Source organism: Rhincodon typus, chromosome 26 (assembly GCF_021869965.1).
Source record: "Rhincodon typus isolate 14 chromosome 26, sRhiTyp1.1, whole genome shotgun sequence".
Taxonomy (NCBI): domain Eukaryota; kingdom Metazoa; phylum Chordata; class Chondrichthyes; order Orectolobiformes; family Rhincodontidae; genus Rhincodon; species Rhincodon typus.
In genome coordinates this window covers 42,067,936-42,090,330 of record NC_063357.1, presented here as the reverse complement: position 1 = coordinate 42,090,330, position 22,395 = coordinate 42,067,936, and the positions used below count along the sequence as shown (strand labels likewise).

General features: G+C 41.9%; 1 protein-coding gene across 1 annotated transcript in view; it reads right to left on the bottom strand.

The window, feature by feature from the left end:
• cux1b (cut-like homeobox 1b) overlaps positions 1-16,585 on the bottom strand; it is a 487,386-nt gene extending 470,801 nt beyond the window's left edge. The window contains exon 1 of the mRNA XM_048612610.1: positions 16,473-16,585. Coding sequence (XP_048468567.1) covers positions 16,473-16,535 — 63 coding nt within the window. The 5' untranslated portion in view covers positions 16,536-16,585. The remainder of the gene's footprint in view (positions 1-16,472) is intronic.
• Between the last annotated feature and the right edge of the window lie 5,810 nt (positions 16,586-22,395).

The following is a 22,395-nucleotide window of genomic DNA, read 5'->3' as shown; positions in this document are numbered from 1 at the left end:
GATTTTACATGACAAAGAAACAAGCCTTCGAGCTGCCAAAAATATTTCTTTTCCATTAACTATAACACTTGCACAAATACTATAAAAGCTTGAAGTATAAAACTACCAAGCCGACATTATAGAAACTAGAAATGAACTTCTGTTTCATAAATGTCTGTTATTGAAAGCCTGCACAAATCCTGCACCTTCTTGCATACATACAGCAAACAATTGTCATAAGGAAGAATGCATTAATCTTTCAATTTCTTTCAACTGCTCACTAACCTATACATCCAATCACATTCACTAGCTCATCAGACAATTCCAACTTCACTGGTTCCTTGTAAAGTCGGTCTGTCTCAGTTCTGGCAAGGCTTCTTTCTCCAGTCACCCACTCACCAAAGGCAACTTAAGAAAAGGAATCAACCTTTTCAAAACAAGTCAACCTCAAGGTCATCAGTTTGCTGGCCGAGCTCATTATAACATCTTCTGCACAGCTCTTACATAAAAGTTGTATAAAAGCCATGAGGTGAATTTATTTCAGGTACAGTGCTATGCAGGAACTGAGAGAGGCTCAAGTGCAGCTGCTTTCAGAGAAAAGACAGCTTTCTAATGCACTGTACTACCTAATATCAACATTATTTTCCTTTCATAAATAATTCCTTTAAATGTATCAGAGCTTTTAACAGAATTTAAGTTTTTACTAGGATCTGCCTTGATTATTCATTAGATAAATGCATAAACCAAAACCTTTGACTATTCCATGGCATTGGCTCATCTCAGCCACAACAAATGCAGTACCACTTTTGGCCTCAGTATCCTGAGTTACAGAGGGCCAAAATAATTTTAAAAAGTCTTCTGACTCCAGATCACTATACAGTAGGCTCTGCTGGAAAGAAGATTGTGTGAATATGTCAGAATCCACCTGAATCGTACAGACTACCTAGAATAACATGTGGGAGAGTACCAGAGGACTGCTCGTGGTCATGAAATCAGATACTGCAAGTGTCAGTATCTTAGGACAGAGAAGGGACAGATGCAAAACATGGGGAACTGAGTCACTGGAGGTGGGAAAAAAAAGGGAGAATGGTGGAATTGCATTCCAAAAATGACTGAATCCCCACAGTGTGGAAGCTGGCCATTTGGCCCCTCGAGGTCACACCAACCCTCCAAAAAACCATCCCATCCAGACCTACACCCCATAACCCTGCATCTCCCACGGCTAATCCACCTAGCCTGCACACCCCTGGACACTATGGGCAATTTAGACGGCCAATCCATCTAACCTGCACATCTTGGACTATGGGAGGAAACTGGAGCAGTGGCAGAAACCACGAAGACAGAAGGAGAATGTGCAAACTCCACATAGACAATCAACCGCAGGCGACATTGAACATGGGTCCCTAGCACTGCTGCCTCACAGTGACAACCAATGAGCCACAATGCCAACCAAGGAACAAGATTACAAAATAACAACAAACATTGGAATCACTCTGGTTAAACACCAACTCAGCTGAGAGAAATTAATATTTCAGGTCAGTTTTCAATAAAATGTAATTAACTTCAGGCATTGGTTTTGATTTTCCAAAGGTATAGCCTGAGCTGCAGAGTAGTATTTTCATATTTTCTTTCAGAATTCACTGAATTTTACTGTGTACTGAATACACAAGATAATTCTGATTTGTCCTTCAGCAACAGAGCCCATCAGTCTTTGATAGCACAATCTTAAATTTCTTCCTTTCCTGAAGAAAGGAACTCATCCCCTGATGTATAATCACAGATGTGGGCAGCTCTCAACTACTAACAATAGCAGATATTTTACATGAATTTAAGCTTCAATACAGTACTAATGGACAGGCTTATCTGGTCACATATGCACATTCTCCAGTAAGGATGGACAGTGATCTGATTTGCACCCTTCTCTGATTGAGAACTGCAGACCATAAATAAATTGTAACAGTTCAGTTACTGCTTGTGCTAAAAATTAGACAGTGAATCTAACTCAAGACTTTTCTGATCTGTTCAATTCAGAACCACACAACATAAAAGGCGTGGGGGGGGCAAACTGTTTGGTCTACTTCCATACATCAAATGCTACATAACAGAAACCAGTAACAACACTTTGTTTGTAAACAGTATAGACTATAACCAAATTATGCTGGGGACACTATGGTGAAGACAAAGTGAATGAGCAGTGGCTAGAGGCAGATTTGTCTCTAGGTAGGATCAAAGCACTGGTGCCACATGCAGCAGAGTGGGCTGGGTGGCTCACACAGGAGGGGAGCAACCATGAATAGCACGAAGACCAACTTGATAGACAGACCCACAGATTCCTAAATGAAACAAGAAAATGCTGGAATACTCAGATCAGGCAGCACCTGTAGAGAGATAGTAAGTTTGTGTTTCAGGTCTTTGACCCACAGATTCAAAGGTTGTCGGTGGTATCCAGGAGAGCAATGTTCCCCCTGATTTCTCTTTCCTCTGCACAGCCTACTTTAATGCATTGACTGTGCATGTCATAGAATCATACAGCATGAAAACAAACCCTGTTGTCCAACTGGTCCATGCCAAACATAATCCAAAACTAAACTAGTCCCACCTGCCTGATTCTGGTTCACAACCCTCCAAATCTTTCCTACTCACATACCTATCCAATTGTCTCTTCAACATCGTAATTGTGCTCACATCCACCACTTCCTCAGGAAGTTCATTCCACACTCAAACCACCCTCCGTGTAAAAAATTTGCCTCTCATGCCTTTTGTAAAATCTCTCCCCTCACCTTAAAAATGTGTCTCCTAGTCTTGAAATCCCCCATCCTAGGGAAAAGACACCTACCATTAAGCCTATACTAGTAAATCCCTGCTAGCACATGAGCAAACATCTTGAAAGGAATGTGCACAATTAACAATCTGGTTGTCCACTAAGCAGTGCTTTTTGGATTTTCTGATTATCCGCACAGTTTAGAAGAAACACTGCAGCTGCATTCAGTCTTCTTCAAGAAAGGTAATTTAGTTACTCATGTACTACATGTAGGGTGGTCCTCAATTAGCATTATAGCTACATTCTTGAAAATTACCACATTAAACAAAACTGCATTACTCAAACATTCCCAAGGAAACCAATTTATATACTCAGGTTACGTTCCAGGAACGTCAACCAAGTACCGAATACAAGCACAAAGTTAATATAAAACACTAAACAGACATAAAGACATCCAAAAAGAATATCTTTTGTTACTTCTTGCCTCATATATAAGATTGCTTATCTTGAGGTAGAAGGCCATAGATCTTCATCCAACTCACCTGTAGCTCTGGAAATTGAAGGTTGTGGATTAACAGACTACCATTCTGCTGCTTGAGAGAGTGAGGATTGAGTTTCCTTAGAGATTTTAAAAGCTTACCAACCTTAATTGAGCTGCTGACTTTTTTTTTTATCTCTCTACATCTCCCAGTAGCAATGAATGGCATCACTAACAAGTCCTACCACTTTGTGGCTCCATTCTCAATCCATGTCATCCTCATTAAAAATATGAAATGCTAACTCAACCACCTAGAATGCTTCTGCTAGTTTCTTGGTGGGCAGAATTTTTGGAGGCACAAAGAACTCACATTTATCCTCTTTGCTGTTTTGATTGCCTGGCTAATGGACATGAAACAGTGAGCGGTGAGGTAGGGTTCTTTTTCAGGTTGGCAACCTGAAACTAATGAGGTTCTACAAGGATCAGCGCAGAGACCGGAACTGCTCACAATACACATGAATGACTTGGAGGAAGGAAATTAATGCACTGAAGCCAAATTTGCAGACAACACAAAAATGGGTGGAAAGACTATTTTCCAGAGCCATACAAGCAGTTTCGAGAGAGATATATTGATAAGTAAGTGGGCAAAAAATTGGCAGTATTGTGTGGGAAAAAATGTGAAGTTGTTCACTTTGGAAGGAAGAACGAAGAACAGAGTATTATTTAAATGGAGAAAAACTGCAAAAAGATGTAGCCCACAGAGACTTGGGGGTACTTGTGCACGAAACACAGAAAGCTAGCTCACAGATGCAGCAGGTAGTTAGAAAGGGTAATGGAATGTTGGCCCTTATTTCAATGGGGTTGGAGTGCAAGAGTAGAGAATTTTTACAGCAATTGAACAAGGTGCTGACAAGACCACATCTGGAGGATTGAGATCAGTTTTGGTTTTATTTAAGGAAGGATATAATTTCATTGGAGGCAGTTCAGAGAAAGTTCACGAGGATGATCTCCGATATGAAGGGACTGTCTTATGAACAAAGGCTAAACAGGTTTACTCACTGGAGTATAGAAGAACAAGAGGTGATCTTGGAGAAACAAACAGGATTTTTAACAAGCTTGACAGGGAAATGCTGAGAATAGGTTTCCCTCATGGGAGGGTCTGCGGCCACAGGGCGTAGCCTCAGAATAAATGGATGCCAATTTAAGACTGAGACAAGGAGGAATTTCTTCTGTCAGAGAATTGAGGGTCTTTGTAAATCCTTGCCACAGAGCACTGTAGGATAGCTCTGTGTATGTTAATGTATATTTAAGTTTGAGATAGAGAGATTCTTGATCAGTAAGAAAATCAAGGCTTATTGGGAAAATGCAGGAAAGTGGCCAAGGAATGTCAGCTCAGACATGATCCTACTGTTTGGCAGAACAGACTCAAGAGGCCATATAGCCTACTCCTATTCCTATTTCTTATGATCTTCTCTTAGCCACAATTTTTTTTGCTTTCAATGCTAAATTGCTTAGAAGCCATGACAGAAGATGTTTTCGTAGCAAAAACAAGGCGGCAGATTATAACCTGAATGGCGATAGATTGGGAAAGGGGGAGATACAATGAAACCTGGGTGTCCCTGTACACTGTCACAAGTAGACAGGTGCAGCAGGCAGTAATGAAGGCAAATCCCATGTTGGCCTTCACAGTGACAGGATGAGTACAAGAGCAGGGATGTTGTGCTGCAATTGTACAGGGCCTTGGTGAGACCACACCTGGAGTACTGTGTGCAGTTTTAGTCCCCTTATCTAAGAATGGATGTTCTGGCCACAGAAGGAGTGCAATGAACTTTAACAGACTGATTTCTGGGATGGCAAAACTGACATATGTAGAGAGGTTGGACTAGTGATGACTGTATTCATTGGAGTTGAGAGGAGTTTGGGAGGGGGAGAAAGGAAAATCTCATAGAAACCTAGAAGATTCCAACAGGACTAGAGAGGGTAAATGCAGGAAGAATGTTCCCGATGACCAAGGAGTCAAGGACCAAGGATCACAGTCTAAGGATATGGATAGGCCATTTAGGATCATGACAAGGAGAAATTCTTCACTAAAAGCATTCTGAGCCTGTGGAATTCTCTGCCATAGAAAGTGGTTGAGACCCAAACATTTAATATTTCACAGGAATTAGATAGGAATTAGTTCTTCCGGCAAAAAGGATTAAAGGGCTTGGGGAGAAAGTAGAACAGGATACTGAGTTAGATGATCAACCATGATCATAATGGTGTTGTTGACTTGCTTGCCAAGCTGGCTTGTTTTTGTTCAGATGTTTCGTCATCATGATCATAATGCATAGGAGGGGAGGCTCAAAAAGGGCCAAATGGCCTACACCTGTTCCTATTTTCTGTGTCACTCAGGCAGGCAATAGCCAAATAAGCTGACCAAGAAGCAACTTACTGAACTTAGGAGCACCACAAGGAGAAGTCACAAAGAACTTCAAAGTACTGGGCTGGGACAACTTGAGAAAGAACAGCATGGAGAGACCCTTGCGAGGTAGGAAAATCAAAGTGGATACAATTGCAACATTTAAATGACGTTTGGATAAGTACATGAATAGGAAAGGCTTGAAGGGATATGGGCCAGGAGGAGGCAAGTGGGTCTAGTTTAGTTTGGGATTATGTTCAGCATGGACTGGTTGGACTGAAGGGTCTGTTTCCATGATGTATGACTCTGTGACAGTGGTTAAATGGAAGCATTAAGTGGACTAGAAAAGCAGAATAAAAAGTGAGAATTTCACCTTAAGGGGTATAGAGGAAAGGTTACATGTGGAAAAATTTGAAGGCCCTGAGAATACTTGCTAGGCTCATGCAATAAAGAAAAGACAACAATGCATGATCATGAAGGGGTTTTGCTAATACACAGCATTTTGTTAAGCATATGTATTTCTAGCAGACACATGCTACCAACAATTTGCTTTTAACATCAAATTTTCCAGCCATGCCCAGCACTGAATATCTACCTCTAAAGCAAAGCAATGGAGATGGTCTCAAACCAGGGAGACCCTTCTTGAAATGCATGGATATTTCAATATTTCTGTTTAATCAGTGGACAGTTTGAAGTGTTTTACTATAGTGAAACAAGTGAAATATCAGAATCAGACAGTAGAAGGAGCTAGCATGCTATCTCAACACCAAAATTCAGTGACCAATTTACAGAGGCACCTAGGCATATTTGATTCCTCTATCAGCTCTTAATGTTAGAAATCACACAACACCAGGTTTATAGTCCAACAGGTTTATTTGAACACAACACTGGCACCTCCACATCATAGCTCCTAATGTTATAAGCCACAGGAAGAATATATTCATGTAGCACTGTCACAGCTTCAGAACATCCCAAAGCAGTTATAACCAATAAAGTACTTTTGAAGTACAGTCCAGTTCTACATTACTGGTGTAATATAGAAAAACCTGCAAAACATGGCCCCACTAATGGTCCACAAAGTGCAATTAGATAATAACCAGATAACAATCTTCAGTCAAGTCAAGAGATAAATATTAGCTCGGAAATCTAAGATGTTCCCTACTCTTCTCCAAACAGCGCCACAAGATCTTTTACATTAAATTGAGGCCCTGTCTGTCTTCTCAGCTGATGCCTCATTGAAAATATAGCACCGTTGGCAGTACAATATTTCCTCGGTACTGCACTGGAGTATTAACCTAGATTTTGTGCTCAACTCTCTGTGGATAGAAAATGGAACTCACACCATCACTCAGATTTTTCAGGATGGGTGAGGGAGTAGCTAAAGAGAATTGAAACTCCAACATTGGTATGAACACCAGATTTGTGTGATGGTACACAAAGCTGGCATTAACACCAATACAACTGCGCAGTTAATAGTTGCACAAGAGTGACTGGAGTCTATCAAATCGCATCTCATTTCCTCAGATGATCCAGAGATAAAGACAAAGCAGCTGGGAAGCTTGAAAATTCTAACCCTATGACACGGCGTGCTATTTGCCAAAGCAGACACTCTGGCAGCAAGAAGTCACATCAAAAAAGGTTAAGATTGGGATAACAGAAACAGACACAAAATGCGCTGATTAACTGCAGTCACAAAAAGATCCCCCTGTCCAAATGGGTAAATGTGCTCATGTTTATTTGAGTTAGATAAGTTAGGAAAGCATAGTAGAACAAGCTGCCAGAAGTTACTTCCCTACACAATGTTATCAATCTCAAATAAATGTTATTGTGTGTGGCATTTATATGGGTATTCATCAGTGTGTCAGCAGAGCAATGATCACCCAATACCAGGATCTCAATTTCAGGGGTCAGAAAAATCACTTTTGTTTCCTTAAAATGTGCTTTTTTTCGCTCCCAGAAGAATGTACAACCATGAGAAATGATAGAGATGGTGTGTGTGTAAATTATGGTGCCAGGAAAATGCTGATTGGGCCTGCTGGTATTTTCTTGAACATTTACGTTTGTAAAAGCACAACAGGTCAAAAATGTCTCTGGTTCAGTTCCCTATCTGCATCAAAAAGGCATAGCCCTCCTACATTACTGCAAGGAGGAGCCTGCAAGGTCAAAAAATGACAATATTATAGATCCCAGTCTTATCTATGATTGCAAAGTGAGTTTCATTTCAGGAAAAGAGAGAGAGGATCTATGATTGAAACTTTAGTGCCCTGTCTGGTCCTGAACAGAACAATTTTACTTGACTCAATGTTCCCTTTAAGTCACATGGCTATGCAACAATTGGGAACATGCCACAGCGACATACAGGCTTGCACAAGTAATATATCCTTTAAGATGTATACATGTGAGACCTTGTGTCAATCATAAAGGGATCAAAGGGTACAAAAGCCCCAATTAAAAAAACTATTAACAGACATTTATACTGGAGTCTAACAAAGGAAGTCTTAACAATGCAGTTAGAAAAGCACTGCATATTTTAGAACAAGACTTTGCTTTAACAAGAGGTCTTACAAGGAGTATGCTATGCTTTACAAACTTAAAACAGTTGAGGCTATAACTAGTATGGTACATCGTGTAGTATACTTGGATTTCCAAAAGGTATTCCATAAGGTGCTGCACAAATGACAAATACACAAGGTACGGGCTCGTGAATTTGGAACTGATGTACTGAAATCGATCTCTTCTTCTTAAGTATTCCCTGAAGATTAAGGATGACTTGCTTCCACGCTGATTTGATGAATTCAGAGATAACTCACGTGTCCAACACACGATCTGCAGACTCTGCTACCTGTGGGGCATGTGACTTTTGAAGTGTTGTTACAAGAGCTGCTTGGAGCTTTTTTGCACTCCTTACAGCCCCTCAACTTCTCCTTTGTGTATTACCAAAGTCTCTCAACCCGTACGGTACCTTCCCAAATGAGCTTTCTCCAATTTGATCAGTCACAAGCTTGGGTCTCCTGTGAGGCGGCAGTGATGTTTTACCAGTTCTGGTTAGCTTGCAGGACATCCCTAAAGCACTTCCACTGTTCTCCTGCTGTGACCAAATTCCAAGTACTGTAATTGCTTCAAGCATCTGGCGTCAGGCATAGGAATGACACATCCTGCCCAGTGAAGCCACCTTGATGCTGGACATGTTGGTGTGAAAGAGGATGCTGCAGTTAGACCATCTTTCTTGCCACCAAGTCGTAGCTAGTGACACTTCTGCAGTGCTTTGACATACCTGCTATAGGTCTTCCAAAGCAGATAGGAGCAGAGATCACTGCTATCCAGCAAACTTTTTAGCTATTTCAATCTACAATAATGATTGGAACATCTATAGAAAGACAATCATGTATCAAAATTTGCTAATAACAGAAACGCAAGAGGGTGTGCAAGCTTTGGGGTAGACACATAGAAGATGTAAATCAATTCAATGAGTGGACAAAAGGTGTCAGATGGAGCATAACGTAGGAAGTTGTTCACTTTGGTTGTAAGAATAGAAAAGCAGAGTATTATTTAACAAGGCATGAAAATTGTATAAGTTGGAGTTCAGGGAGCCTTGGATGTACTCATACAAGGAACATAAAAGTTTGCATGCAGGTACTGCATGGCAGCATTTAGTAAACCAATCTATCTCAAAACATCTGTTTCCACCTCTATAGCATCATCTGTTTCTGCACCACTTCAACTCTTCTGCTACCAAAACCCTCAACTACAACTTTGTCAAGCTTGGTTATTCTAACACACTCCAACTGGCTTTCCATGTTCCACCCTCTGCATTTTGTGTCCAAACAAACATCAGATCGAGTTCACCTGTCACACTGTATTTCCTGACCTATGTTGAATTTCATTTAAACAATGTCTTGATTTTAAATTTCTCAAATATGGCTTCAAATTTCTCCTGGTCTACACGCTCCCTACCTCATCTCCCCTGGCCCTTTAACTCCTTTTAATTTTTCATCGGTGCAGACCTCCTGCATCAACTTTCAAAACTGGAAGCTAATGCATCATCACATGCACAGAAGTCCAGAGTGGCTGCATACCTTAGAGAAAAGGTTACCTTGAACTTTTCATGATATTTGTACTTGTCTAATTCCAGCCTCTTGAGCATTCCTAATTGTAACTGTTCCACTACAGAATGGTCATGCTTTCAACTATCTGGGCCCCAGATTCTGGAATTCCCTCCTAAAACCTCGCTACATCTCTACCTCACTTTCCTCCTTAAACCTACCTTTACCAAAACTATTGGTCACCACTGAGTGGGCTCATCCTCATATTTTTGTTTTTCATATTTTTCCATCCTCTGGAAAGCAACTTGGGTCATTTTATTAGGTTAAGGTAAAGTAAAAGTCAAGGCCGAGTCCAGAAGACCATAGGGCTGCTCTCTCATTAAAGAGATGATGGCTGGACCACGACTCAGGCAAGGGGACAGGGTGAGAAGGACAGTCCTTCATGGTAACCTCAGCCAGTGCAGGAATCAAACCCACATATTGGCATCATTCTGCACTGCAAACCAGCTGTCCAGCCAACTCAGCTAAACAATTCAATTAGGCTAAGGCACTGTATAAATACAAGTTGTTGTTTGTGCATGAAATACGTGTAATAGCAGATAGCTGCTTGAATTAACCTCAACATAAATCAGACAAAGCAGAGACAGCGGAAGAAAATGCAAGTACTCATCTAAATCACTCCATAAGTAACTGGAGCTAACATCCTTTAACAGTGTAACAAATAAAACTTCCAAATTTATACACAGAATGCAATGAAAGATACAGTACCAATTAAAAACTCAAGAAAATTATGTTTAATACAGCACTATATTCACTCACTTTAACAATTTCATTATCTGCTGGTACAGTTCTGCAATTTCCTAGAGTAGATGCTTGTTCAAAGAACAAAGATTTTTCAACCCAAATTGCAACTGAGAGAAAACACAAACAAAATGTACATTCTGTTTCTGTATCCAAAGTTCACTGACAAATTCTCTTCAGCAAAGATTCTACAGCTTCCTAACAAACAAATCTCACATTTAAATTATAATTAGTTAATCGTTAATATTTCAACAGTTTACTGGTGGCACCTCCTCTAAGCTGTAACAGTTCTGACAGATTTGAATTTGATCCGAAACTGCAGTAATGTAAATCTATATTAAAAAACTCCCAATGAATAGTATTTTTTATAAAATTTAAGCTGTTACCTTTCCAAGGAGCAGGTCAAAGTTAAACGCTGCGTGAGCAGGAAGAGCATTTAGCGAATTCAAGTCAGAAATAAACCCAAAATTTCTCACTCTCAAGTGAAAGTTTAATGAACTACTTTTAATATTATTAAAAATAACCATTGCTGAGCAGAAAATCTATCCCTCAAGCAATATAAAAGTTCAAAACCAAAAATTCTTCATTCATTCATTTTGCGCAACGCAAAGAGAAAAGAAAGATGGCCACAGTCCTCAGCCAAGCACTTCACAATCATCTAGGTGTCAAGCCCAGCCCAAAGGGCCTCACCATCTCAAGAACATTCAACACAAAGGCAACTATTCTGCCTTGTCAAGGAAGGGTTTATACACATTCAGAATCCAAAACTGCTTCAACAGAAACTTCACACATGAAAATAATTTGAAGCCAACTCCAATCTGTTCACTGTATATACTTCACCTCAAAAGTAACCAGCATAAATATTATTTAGAAACATAGCATCTATAGAACAAGCATCACCCTACCTTAAGTTCAAAACCTAAAGTGTAAAATTTCTGAATTGTCCCTGTAATCATCTATACTCAACTCTTATACAATTATCAGACAAGTATATTTATTAAATAGTATGTTTTTTGTGTAAAACACAGTAATTATAGTGTGAAAGTAGAATTTTACCACTCTGCACCATCACAGTGCTTTTCAACACAAGTCTGAAAGGTTCATTCCGTCTCTCGCGCGCTCTCTCTCTTTCTTCCCTTCCCCCCCAAACTGCTTAAGTCTACAGTTTGTTTGCATAAAATGAACTGCACTCAAGAACTGGGGTGAGAATGGTCATTTTCTTTTAACAGTAATAGATATAAAATCAGCCTCAGAAAATAATCGAACTAATGTGTCCAATTTTTTTAAAAACTACTTCATCAAGCGTAAACCCTTTTTACATCCCATACCTCAGCAATTATCATTTGGCAGATGGCCAAAGCTAGCCTTGAAATTTCAGGTTTGTTATGAGTATCTAATAGACTTGCAGTATTTTTATATATAAAAAATACACTAGTTAAATGAAGCTCAGGTCTAATCATTCTTCGTTCTATCAGTATTTTTACTCAAGTGACTGGGGCAAATTACCCCATAATGGTCACATACAAAATCAAAATATTTTTAATAGGAACAATACTTCTAAGTTATCTCCATAGGGTAATTATTCTATAATTAAAGAGTGCATTCCAAGATTTTAAAGAACATTTTCACAAAAAGGAAGCTACAAAGTTGCAGAAGCCAAACTAATCTAGTTTACGCAAATAAATTCACAAATGCTGATGTTTAATCACTTTTTATTTTGCTAATTTATCTTCAAAATACAAAGATTATATTCAAAATATTAGCACATATATTTAACTATGTTTGTATGCTTCTGCAACAGGGAACAAATCAGAAGGGTGAAAGGGTTATAACCCCAACCCCCACTAAAGCTGTAAAAATGTATGGAACAATACATAGACACGCACTGTGATTATCATACCAGACACGCTTAGTCAGAATTCATCTTCAAAGTATGCTTCAGTAAACAAACAGAGCAGGATTAATGAAAAAGTGATTCAGCCTGCCACCTAAGCACTATAAAAATTTGAAATAATTACATATAATACAAACACCAATAGTCCAAAAATACACATGGTTAAACTACTTCACAATGTGACTTGTCTGGTTCACTTAAGATATTCTAAATAACATAGATGGGGAAAATTAAAAGATATCTTAGACCCCACATAATTGATTAGTTACAAGAAGAGCTTTCCTGTGTGTCAAAACTGTTCACACACCATGCAAACTATGTTTTTGAGCACAATTCAAGCACAGGTGAACTATTTTCAGACAAAAATAGAAGTCATTTCAGCTTATCTCCAAAACCACTAACACCTCAGAACCATATTCAACCAAAAGAACTTCAAAACTTCACATCCAAAAACACTCATCCTGTGTTCAATACCAGACGTTGGATCCACTTATCAGAGCACCATTACTACACAGTACGACTGTCCAACCTCATTTCTTTAGCCAAGCTGCACTAATGTACTCATTTGCCAGATCCTATAATGTGCAGCACAGCCACATTATAAACACATCTGGTAAGGCTTTGTTACTGTACCAATTAATCCAACAATTTGATTTTAATTGCTTAACCATTACCTAAGATCTATCACTGTATCCACTTACCAAAGAACTGTCACTGTGCAAGAGATGCTCTCCATGACTGCATTCATTTACCATGCCACTCAAACCACTCTATACTACCGATTGTCATTAGTACAGGAAAACCCCTTATTTTATGCCATATGACTCCAGACTTCAATCACTGTGTTGCATTACGGCACATCATTCTCATTAGTACACTTCATCCCTTTTACTCACCATATTGCAGCATCCGATTACCACACATTCCCATGGCAGAAGCCCCTTGGTATACAAGATACCCAAGCATCAACATTTTATAGTAATAGAGGTTGCCAATATCCCACTCCATTACTGCATCAGATTTACACTTTTAAACTAGTCCAATACAGTTTTGGCCAGTTTCCCACATTTTGCCCTCCATAAACTTGAGGTCATGCAAAACTCTATCCCTAACTCACAAACTCCAATTCCCCAACTATCATTATGCTGATGACTAACACTGACAAACAGTTAAGAAACATCTTGATTTTAAAATTCTCTTTCCTGTTTTCAAATCCCTCCATGGCCTTGCCAATGTTTACTTCTGTAATCTCCTCCAGTTCTTATACCTCCAATGTTGTTATCTTGAACATCCCCAATTTTAAACATTCCATCAACAGTAAACATGCCTTCAGTTACCTAAGCCTGAAGCTCTGGAATACTTTCCCTAAACTTTTCCACCTTGCTATCTTTCTTTAAGGCACTTCTGAAAATGTATTTCTTTGAGTTAGCTCTTGGTCAACTGACTTAATATCTCAATGTCACATTTTGGTTTATGATGTTCTTATGAAGTACTTAAAAGCTCCTAATAAATTGCTGCTGTTACTGTGCCCAATTATTGCAATCCATTACAGGACTAGATGTCAAAAACTGCATCATGTTCAAGCAGCTTAAATGGCCTTGTTGCACACAACTAAGATAACAGACATCACTGCCTGTTCAGATCCCCATCACTGCATCCAATTACAGTTTCAGCTCTCCAAACCCACTACCCCACCAGTTCCAAAATCCAGCACCCTAATCCCACTGCAGCACCAGCATCCTAATTGTGCAAAACACTGCTTCAACACCAACTCCCCAAATCCCATTCCCCATAACAACGAATCCCAAAATTCCACTCTCCATTACGGCATCAGATCCCCAAACCCTGCTCCCATTAGAGCACAAGATCCACATGCACCCACCATAACAGCAACCGGATTCCCAAATCATGACCTGTTCCCCCAGTACGACACAAGATCCCCAAATCCCACACCCAATAGAGCAATGACATTCCCAAATCCCATCACAGCATGAAGACCCCAAATTCCTCTCCCTATTAGAGCACTGGGCCAACAAATCTTGCTCCCCAGTATTCTACCAGATCCCCAAAGCCCACTCTCCATTACAGCACTGAACTGACAACGCTGCTCATTACAGCGCAGGAAACCCAACTCTGCACTCCACTAAATTTCCAAACCCCGTGTCCTGCACCACATTCCATCCCAGAATTCCCCAATCCCACACACTTTTCCATCACAGGTCCCCAGTCCCGGATCCCCATTCCAAGTCCCATTACACTCCAGCTCTCTAAATACCACACCCCATTATACTGTCAGATCCCCGATCCTGCACCGCATTACAAAACTAGATCTCTAATCCCACACTCGTTACATCCTCAGGCCCCGAATGCAGCCCCCTCAATCCACTCTGGGATCCCCAAACCTGCACTCATTGCAATACTGGATTCAGAATCCCACACCCCACCCCAATCCCAGATTCCTAATTCCACTCCCTATCCTAGATTCCCAATCAGGCACCTTTCCCAGTCCCAGATTTTCAATCCTACAACCTGTCTCACATTCCCAATTCTTGCACCCTGTTGCAGTCCTAGATCCTCAATCACCTACACCTGTATAGTACCAAATACCACATCCCACACTCCTTTACAATCCCTGATGCCTAATCCCACACCCCACTCCACCCTCTTTTGCCAAATCCCACATTGTTCCAGTTCCAGGTCCCAAATGCCAGACCTTGTCGCGGTTTTCCTCCCCCCCCCAATCCTGCACCCCAATCTCACACTTTGTTCCAGCCCCAGGATGGCATTCTCATACCCTTTCCATTTGCAGATTCGCAATCCTCCACCCAAATCCATCCACTAATCCCCAATCACACATCCTGTCCAAATCGCAGATCCCCAGTTCCACTCCCTGTACGAGAATCCCAATTGCACTCATTCCCGTACCAGATGCCCAATGCCATACCCCATTCCATCCACCGATCTCTTCTCTGTTCTAGTTCTGGATCCCCAATGCCCACCATTCTAGCTTTGCATCCTCAATCCCACATCCTGCTCCAGCTACGCTCAATCATGTATCCCCAATCCTAAACCCTTCTCCAGCCCCAGGTCCCCAGTTGCACAGCCTTTCCAATTCCAAATTTTCAATACTGACCCCCAATCCCCGGACCGTGTCCCGGTCCCCCCATCGCCGCACTCAGTCCCAGTTCCGGATCCGCCAATTACAACCCGTGATCCCCAATTTCGGAACCCCACCAATGTCTAGCCTTACAACACAGCTCCTCATTCTTGCCCCAGCTTCCCCTGTTGACGAGGTCCGTCCTTGTGACGGGCCTCAGTAAGACGCTGCAGGCGCCGCTGAGGGCAGCGGACTCCGTCTCGTCGCCAACACTCCCTCTTCACTAGTCTGACGTCCTGATTAAAAAAAAAAGTTTTCATAAACCCCCGAGCTTGGACACAGTGTGGGAGCGGAGCAGATCCTGCCGCTCTCCGCGTCTCACTGCCGGTCCGCCCGAGTTCCGGAGGTCAGGCCCTAGGAGAGCCTCCGGCCGGGGAAAGTTCGCAACTTCGAGCCGGGGTTATGCCTCCCCCATCCCGGCGCCCCTTCAGACTCTCCGGGCCGCTGCTCCACACTTCACACGGCCGGCCGAGCCGCGGCCTATCGTAGCCTCCGACCGGCTCCCTGCGGGGTCACCCACCCGACTGGAAGGCTCTCAGTGTCGGCGCACTTCCAAATAGAAGCCGCTCGGTGCTGACTCTCTGAGGGAAGAGGCCGGGCACAGCTCAAACTTTCCCTCCTCCTCGGGGCAGCCGACCTGACTCCTTCTCCCCCCCCCCCCCCCCCGGCCGGGAAAGTTACGATAAGCTGTGGGACAGCGGTGCCCCTGCAGCCGCCAGGCCGAGGCCTGGGCCTCGGCCTCAGGGCCCGGATCAGATCGCGGGCGCCATCTTGGCTGCTGGCGGCTGATCGATGATTGAACACAAAAGCAGCCCAGGGATCAATTCCTGATCAATCACAAAAAGCCCGCATCCCGGTGCCCGGTGCCGGCCAATACCGCCACTGTCCGGCCAGACCCAAAGCCCAGGCTACCCCGTGGGCCTTACCGCCCTCCCGAACCCCCCCGGCCGCTGCTGACCTGAAGCAGTTGTAAATCAAATTTCTTCCAATATTGAAACATCGATCCCACATTGGCGGCCATCTTGAGACATATTGAGGCGATAGAGAGCGAGCCTGGATTGGAGTTCCTGCACGGAGGGGGAGGGGAGATGGAGATCCACAAAATACGGTACGGAGCACACAGCGCGGAGCCGGATCCACCCGAAACACACTTCCCTGCCGATCGACCGTCCGCATTCCCATCCCTGCATCCTGGATCCGGCTCCTATAGCCGCTAGGCTGAGCGCACCAACAAATAAAAATAGGGAGCATCGTGCAAGCTATATGTCTCATTTAAACCCGCAGCATTTTTTTCACTCGATTGTTTTCTTTAAGGTTTAAAAAGGCGACTACTTGGTGCGGAGTGCTTCTTGGATATGCAACTGAAATATTTATTTTTCTTTCTAGTTTTGTTTATATTTGCCAAGTCGCTTGTATTTTGAATCCTGCTGTGTTTCTGCACTCTAACGTTGCATTCGGCTCCATAAAGAAAGGGAACACCAAAATATATCAGTTTATAATAACGATTTTTGTTTTTTTTTAATTAAGACCATGATTGATGTCCTTAAAAACTCGTAATATTTAATCGAAGAGACTTGGCGATACATTGTAAACCACTTGAGATGTTCTGACTGTTCGGAACACAGTTTAACCTAAAATCCCCAAATCTTCCCATTGCCACCAGCGAACTGCTGGGATCCCAAATTCTGTTTTCAAAGGCAAAACAACTTTTACACTTTTCATCGAGTTTAGGATTTTTTTAAAAAATTTGAAAACGCGTTATAAAGCTCAACGAAATTTAAAATGCGCAACACGAATGTTTAAATGTTTAATACTGTTTAACATATTATCTAATCAACTTTTCCGTAATCTTTCTCTTCATTTTCGGCCTTTCATTAGCACATTGTGACTATCAAGGTAGAGTTCTCCTCATCTGGCTACATGCCCAAGGTGTTTCAGGATCACATTCTTTGACTTGGGGAAAATTTGTCATCACTGCACCTCACCCTCCACTCATCACTGCTCCCTGTGACCCATGGGAGCCCTGAGTATTTATTTGTTCCTTCTCATATCTCAGATGCTTCCAATATTTCACTGTGAATTTAAAGATTATTTGGTAACCCGTTATAATATCTCAACAAAATTGAATTTCTCCAGTAATTTCTGGTTTTGTTTAAGTCGTACAGCATCCGCATCTCGTTGTTTTATCGTATTTCGTGCGCTTCTTTTCCACTGTTCGTGCGTTGCATCTATGGTGTGTTATTAACTATATAATTACCCCCAAAGGGAGTTGGATGATTACCTAAAGGAAAAATGCAAGATCACGGGGGAATGGGACTAGTTGAGTTGTATTTGCAGAGAGTTGGCACGGACAAATAGAGTTGAATGGCCTCCCTCTGTACTGGAAGGTATGCCTTTATTTTGATAAACCATATTTGATCTATCCCCATACCTTTTTCAGTTGGATCACAAAACTAGGGAGGAGTGGAAGTTGTGAGGAGGATGCAGATATGCTTCAAGGGATTTGTAGAGGCTAAGTGAGTGAGCAAAAATTTGGCAGACGGAGTATCAAGAGAGATGAATGTTTAACCATGTCGGTAGCAAAAAGAAAAGAAACACCAAGTACTTCCTAAATGATTACAGTCTTAAAAGTGATGAACTTCAAGGGACTTGGGTGTTCTTGTTCATTATCACTGAAATTAATATGCAGGTTCAGCAAGCAATTAAGAAGGCATGTTGGCATTTTTTTACAAGAGGATTTCAGTATAGGAATAAAAATTGTCTTACCACAAAAACCTTGGTGTGACTACACCTGGGCTATTGTATGCATTTTTTATTCAATCCTTACCCAGTGAACGATGTATTCGCCACAGAGGGAAGTGCAATAAAGTTTCATTAAACTAATTTCTGGGATGGAGGGAGATTGTCCTATGAGGAAAGATTAAACAGTCTGCGACTATACTGCCTAGAAGACTGAGAGTTGATCTAATTCAATCATATAGCATTCTTGCAGGGCTAGGCAGGTTAGATGCAAGAAGGATATTTTCCTTGTATGGAGTTGCAGGATCTAGAACCATGGGACATAGCGTCAGAATAAATGGCAGACCATTTAAGACTAAGATTAGGAGAATTTTCTTTGCATAGAGGGCGGTGAATCATTGGACTTCTCTGTCCAAAGAGCTGTGGAGATTCAGTCATTGAGTATGTTCAAGACTGAGATTGATAGATCTCCACATTTTAAAACCAGCAAGAGATATGTGAAAAGTGTGGGAAAATGGTTTTGAAGAAGATCAGCCATGATCAGTCATTGATTGCTGGAGCAAGGCCGAAGGTGAAGGACCTACTTGTCGTCCCATGTCTTATGTTCTTATTTCTGCCCAGTGACTCCATTCAAGATATGCTGGTCTTTTCGACGAACTTTCCATTGAAGTATATATCCACTAACAGTTCACCTCAAGTCGCATATTATCCTGACCTAGAATAAACATCCCTACTCCTTAACATCATAGAATAGTACAGCTTAGGTCATTGTGATTAGATCCAAATCCGCCTTCAACATTACAACAAATGACCACTACCATCTCAAGGACAATACTGAGCTTACCAACAACATTCAGAGCCCGTGAATGAAAAGTAAGTGTTATTGTTCTTGATTTCTTGGAGCTCATTTGTACCCATGACAGCTGCTAAAAGCGACTCGTCTGCCCTCCAGTCAAGAACATCCCTTCAGTTTCTGCAACTGATACAAGGCCACAGGAGTCAAGTGCACACTCGGGGTTAGGACAGGGATCGATTTCCTATTTCTATTCCTCTTGGAATGCAGGGAAGAGTTATCTCTAGGAACATTTCAACAGGAAATACTGGCATGTAAAGGGCGAAAGCTTTTCAACATCCATTTCCTCAAAATTCCTTGGAATTGCATCTATGTGTCCATGAGGAATAGGCGGCAAGTCCCAGTTCCTTCCTGGAAACAAGACTGAGAGCAACACGCAGAGATTCAATGTTTCCTCCAAAACCTCTATTGGCTGATGACGAGTTTCTGGTCCTACCTGGTGGTAGGAAATACCTTTCTGTAAATGTGCTGAGGATCCTGGATCCAACACCACTTGAGGATGAGCTTCGGTTTCCTTGCTCCTGGGCCTTTCTTGGTGACCAGTAGAAACGTTCCCAGCATTCTCCTGTTTCCCTTATATTCCTGCTGAAGCCGGTTGACTGGCGATCATTTCCCTCTCTGCGCTTCATCGAGTTCAGTCAGCGACTTTGTGTCAATAAATTGCAGCTTCGACTCCTACTATGCTGTACAATTTATTAGAATCTGGTAGACCCGCCTGAGAGGATAAGGCTGGGGGAATTGTGTTAATGACCAGGTTCCCTCGACAGCAGTCCTCCTGCCATCAGCAGCGAGTCTAGTCTTAGTCCGGGATATCCTGATTTCTTCCCATGCCGAGTCTAGTTTCTCTTGCCATTCTTTTCATCTCTTGGAAAACAGCTCTTTACGTTTTCACAGAATCTGTCATTATTTCCCAATGCCTGTCTTACAAACATTAATACTGCGTTTACATTGTACAATTTAGAGAGTAAAATGGGGTTTGAAAACGGGCAAGGAGTGGGGATGAAGGAAAATACTGTGTTTAGAAAGTGATGTTCCCTAGTGACCCGTGCCGGGCCTTCCATTTCGCACCGCTTTTATAAATAACTAGGATGCAGGAACAGCAAGAGGTTTGAAGATGCCACGAAATTACAATAGACAATATGCAACTTAGACATAGAAAGATTCAGCGAATAGGGAATGCCATTGGATATTGAGTTCCGTGCATGAGAACATTTTGGACTCAAAAGTTAATATGAGGCAGGTTGCCGTGGTGTGGCACTGCAGAAGAATGATGATGTGGAGGTGCCGGTGTTGCACTGGGGTGGACAAGGTCAAAAAAATCACACGACACTAGGTGATAGTCCAACGGGTTTATTTCAAGACACAAGCTTTCGGAATCTCGCTCCTTCTTCAGTTGTCAGTGAGAGAGGTGGCATCGGATTCGGAATTTATAAGCAGAAGATGAAAGGGTCACAGGACCGACGCGGTGTTCAATAAACCTAAGATGGCTGTTAAATCTTTAATCAGATAGAAAGGATTAATATGCAAATTCCCAAATTTCTTTCAAGTCACTGCCCGAGATAATTAAAGGCAAAGCAATTTGGAAATCCACATCATCAGTACTCAGGATTGAGGTACAAAACTAATCGGCGAGGAGAATGCATGGTGGCCGTGATCTGAAGGGAGGCTACAATACAAAGTGAGGAGAGTTGATAAAAACCGAAAGAACTGCGGATGCTGTAAATCAGGAACAAAAACAAAGTTGTTGGAAAAGCTCAGCAGGTCTGGCAGCATCTGTGAAGGAGAAAACAGAGTTAACGTTTCGGTTCCGGTGACCCTTCCTCAGAACACAGGAAGAGTTGACCACTTACTTGGGCTCAACACCGCGCTTTCAGGTTCATTTATCAGGACGCATTGTAGAAAGTTAATTAAAAGCAAAATACTGTAGGTGCTGGAGATCTGAAATTTAAAAAAAATGTTGGAGAAACTCAGCAGGTCTTGCAGCGTCGGTGGAGAGAGAAACCAGATCGAGTTTCGAGTTCAATGGCTTTTCTTGGTATGTGTAGAAATTTGCCACGGTGCTTTTCATGTGCGGGAGCTCTGCTCGAGTTGTTGCTGATGGGAAAGGATTTGATAGAGTTTTTATAAGGACATGAGAACAAGGAGCAGGAGTAGGCCATCCGGCCCCTCGAGCCTGCCCTGCCATTTAATAAGATCATGGCTGATCTTTTTGAGACTCAGCTCCACTTACCCGTCCGCACACCATATCCCTTAATTCCTTTACTGTTCAAAAATTTATCTAGCCTTGCCTTAAAAACATTCAGCCGAGGTAGCTTCAACAGCTTCACTGGGCAGGGAATTCCACAGATTCACAACCCTTTTGAAAGGAAATACTACACGGGAAGAATTTGGGTGAAGAAGTTCCTCCTGACCTCAGTCCTACATCTGCTTTCCTTTATTTTGAGGGATGCCCTCTAGTCCTAGTTTCACCTGCTAGCGGAAACCCTGCCTCCACCTTATCTATTCCCTTCATAATATTATATGTTTCTATAAGATCTCCCCTCATTCTTCTGAATTCCAATGAGTATAATCCCAGTCTACTCAGTCTCTCCTCATAATCCAACCCTCTCAACTCTGGAATCAACCGAGTGAATCTCCTCTGCACCCCCTCCAGACCTTGTACATTTCTTCTCAAGTAAGGAGACCATAACTGCACACAGTACTCCAGGTGTGGCCTCACCAGGACCCTATACAGCTGCAACATAGCCTCCTTGTTTTTAAGTTTCATCCCTCTAGCAATTACAGACAAAATTCCATTTGCCTTTTTAATTACCTGCTGCACCTGCAATCCTACTTTTAGCGATTCATGCACAAGGACACCCAAGTCCCTCTGCACAGCAGCATGCTGCAATTTTTTACCATTTAAAACATAGTCCAATTTCCTGTTATTCCTACCAAAATGGATCACCTCACATTTATCAACATTGTACTCCATCTGCCAGACCTTTGCCCACTCACTTAGACTATCTATATCTCTCTGCAGACTTTCAGTGTCTTCTGCACACTTTGCTCTACCACTCACCTTAGTGTCATCTGCAAATTTTGGCACAGCACACTTAGTCCCCAACTCCAAATCATCTATGTAAATTGTAAACAATTGCAGTCCCAACACTGATCCCTGAGGCACACCACTAGCCACTGACCGCCAACCAGAAAAACACCCATTTACCCCTACTCTTTGCTTTCTACTGGTCAACCAATCCTCTATCCATGCCAATACATTACCTGTAATACCATGCAACTTCATCTT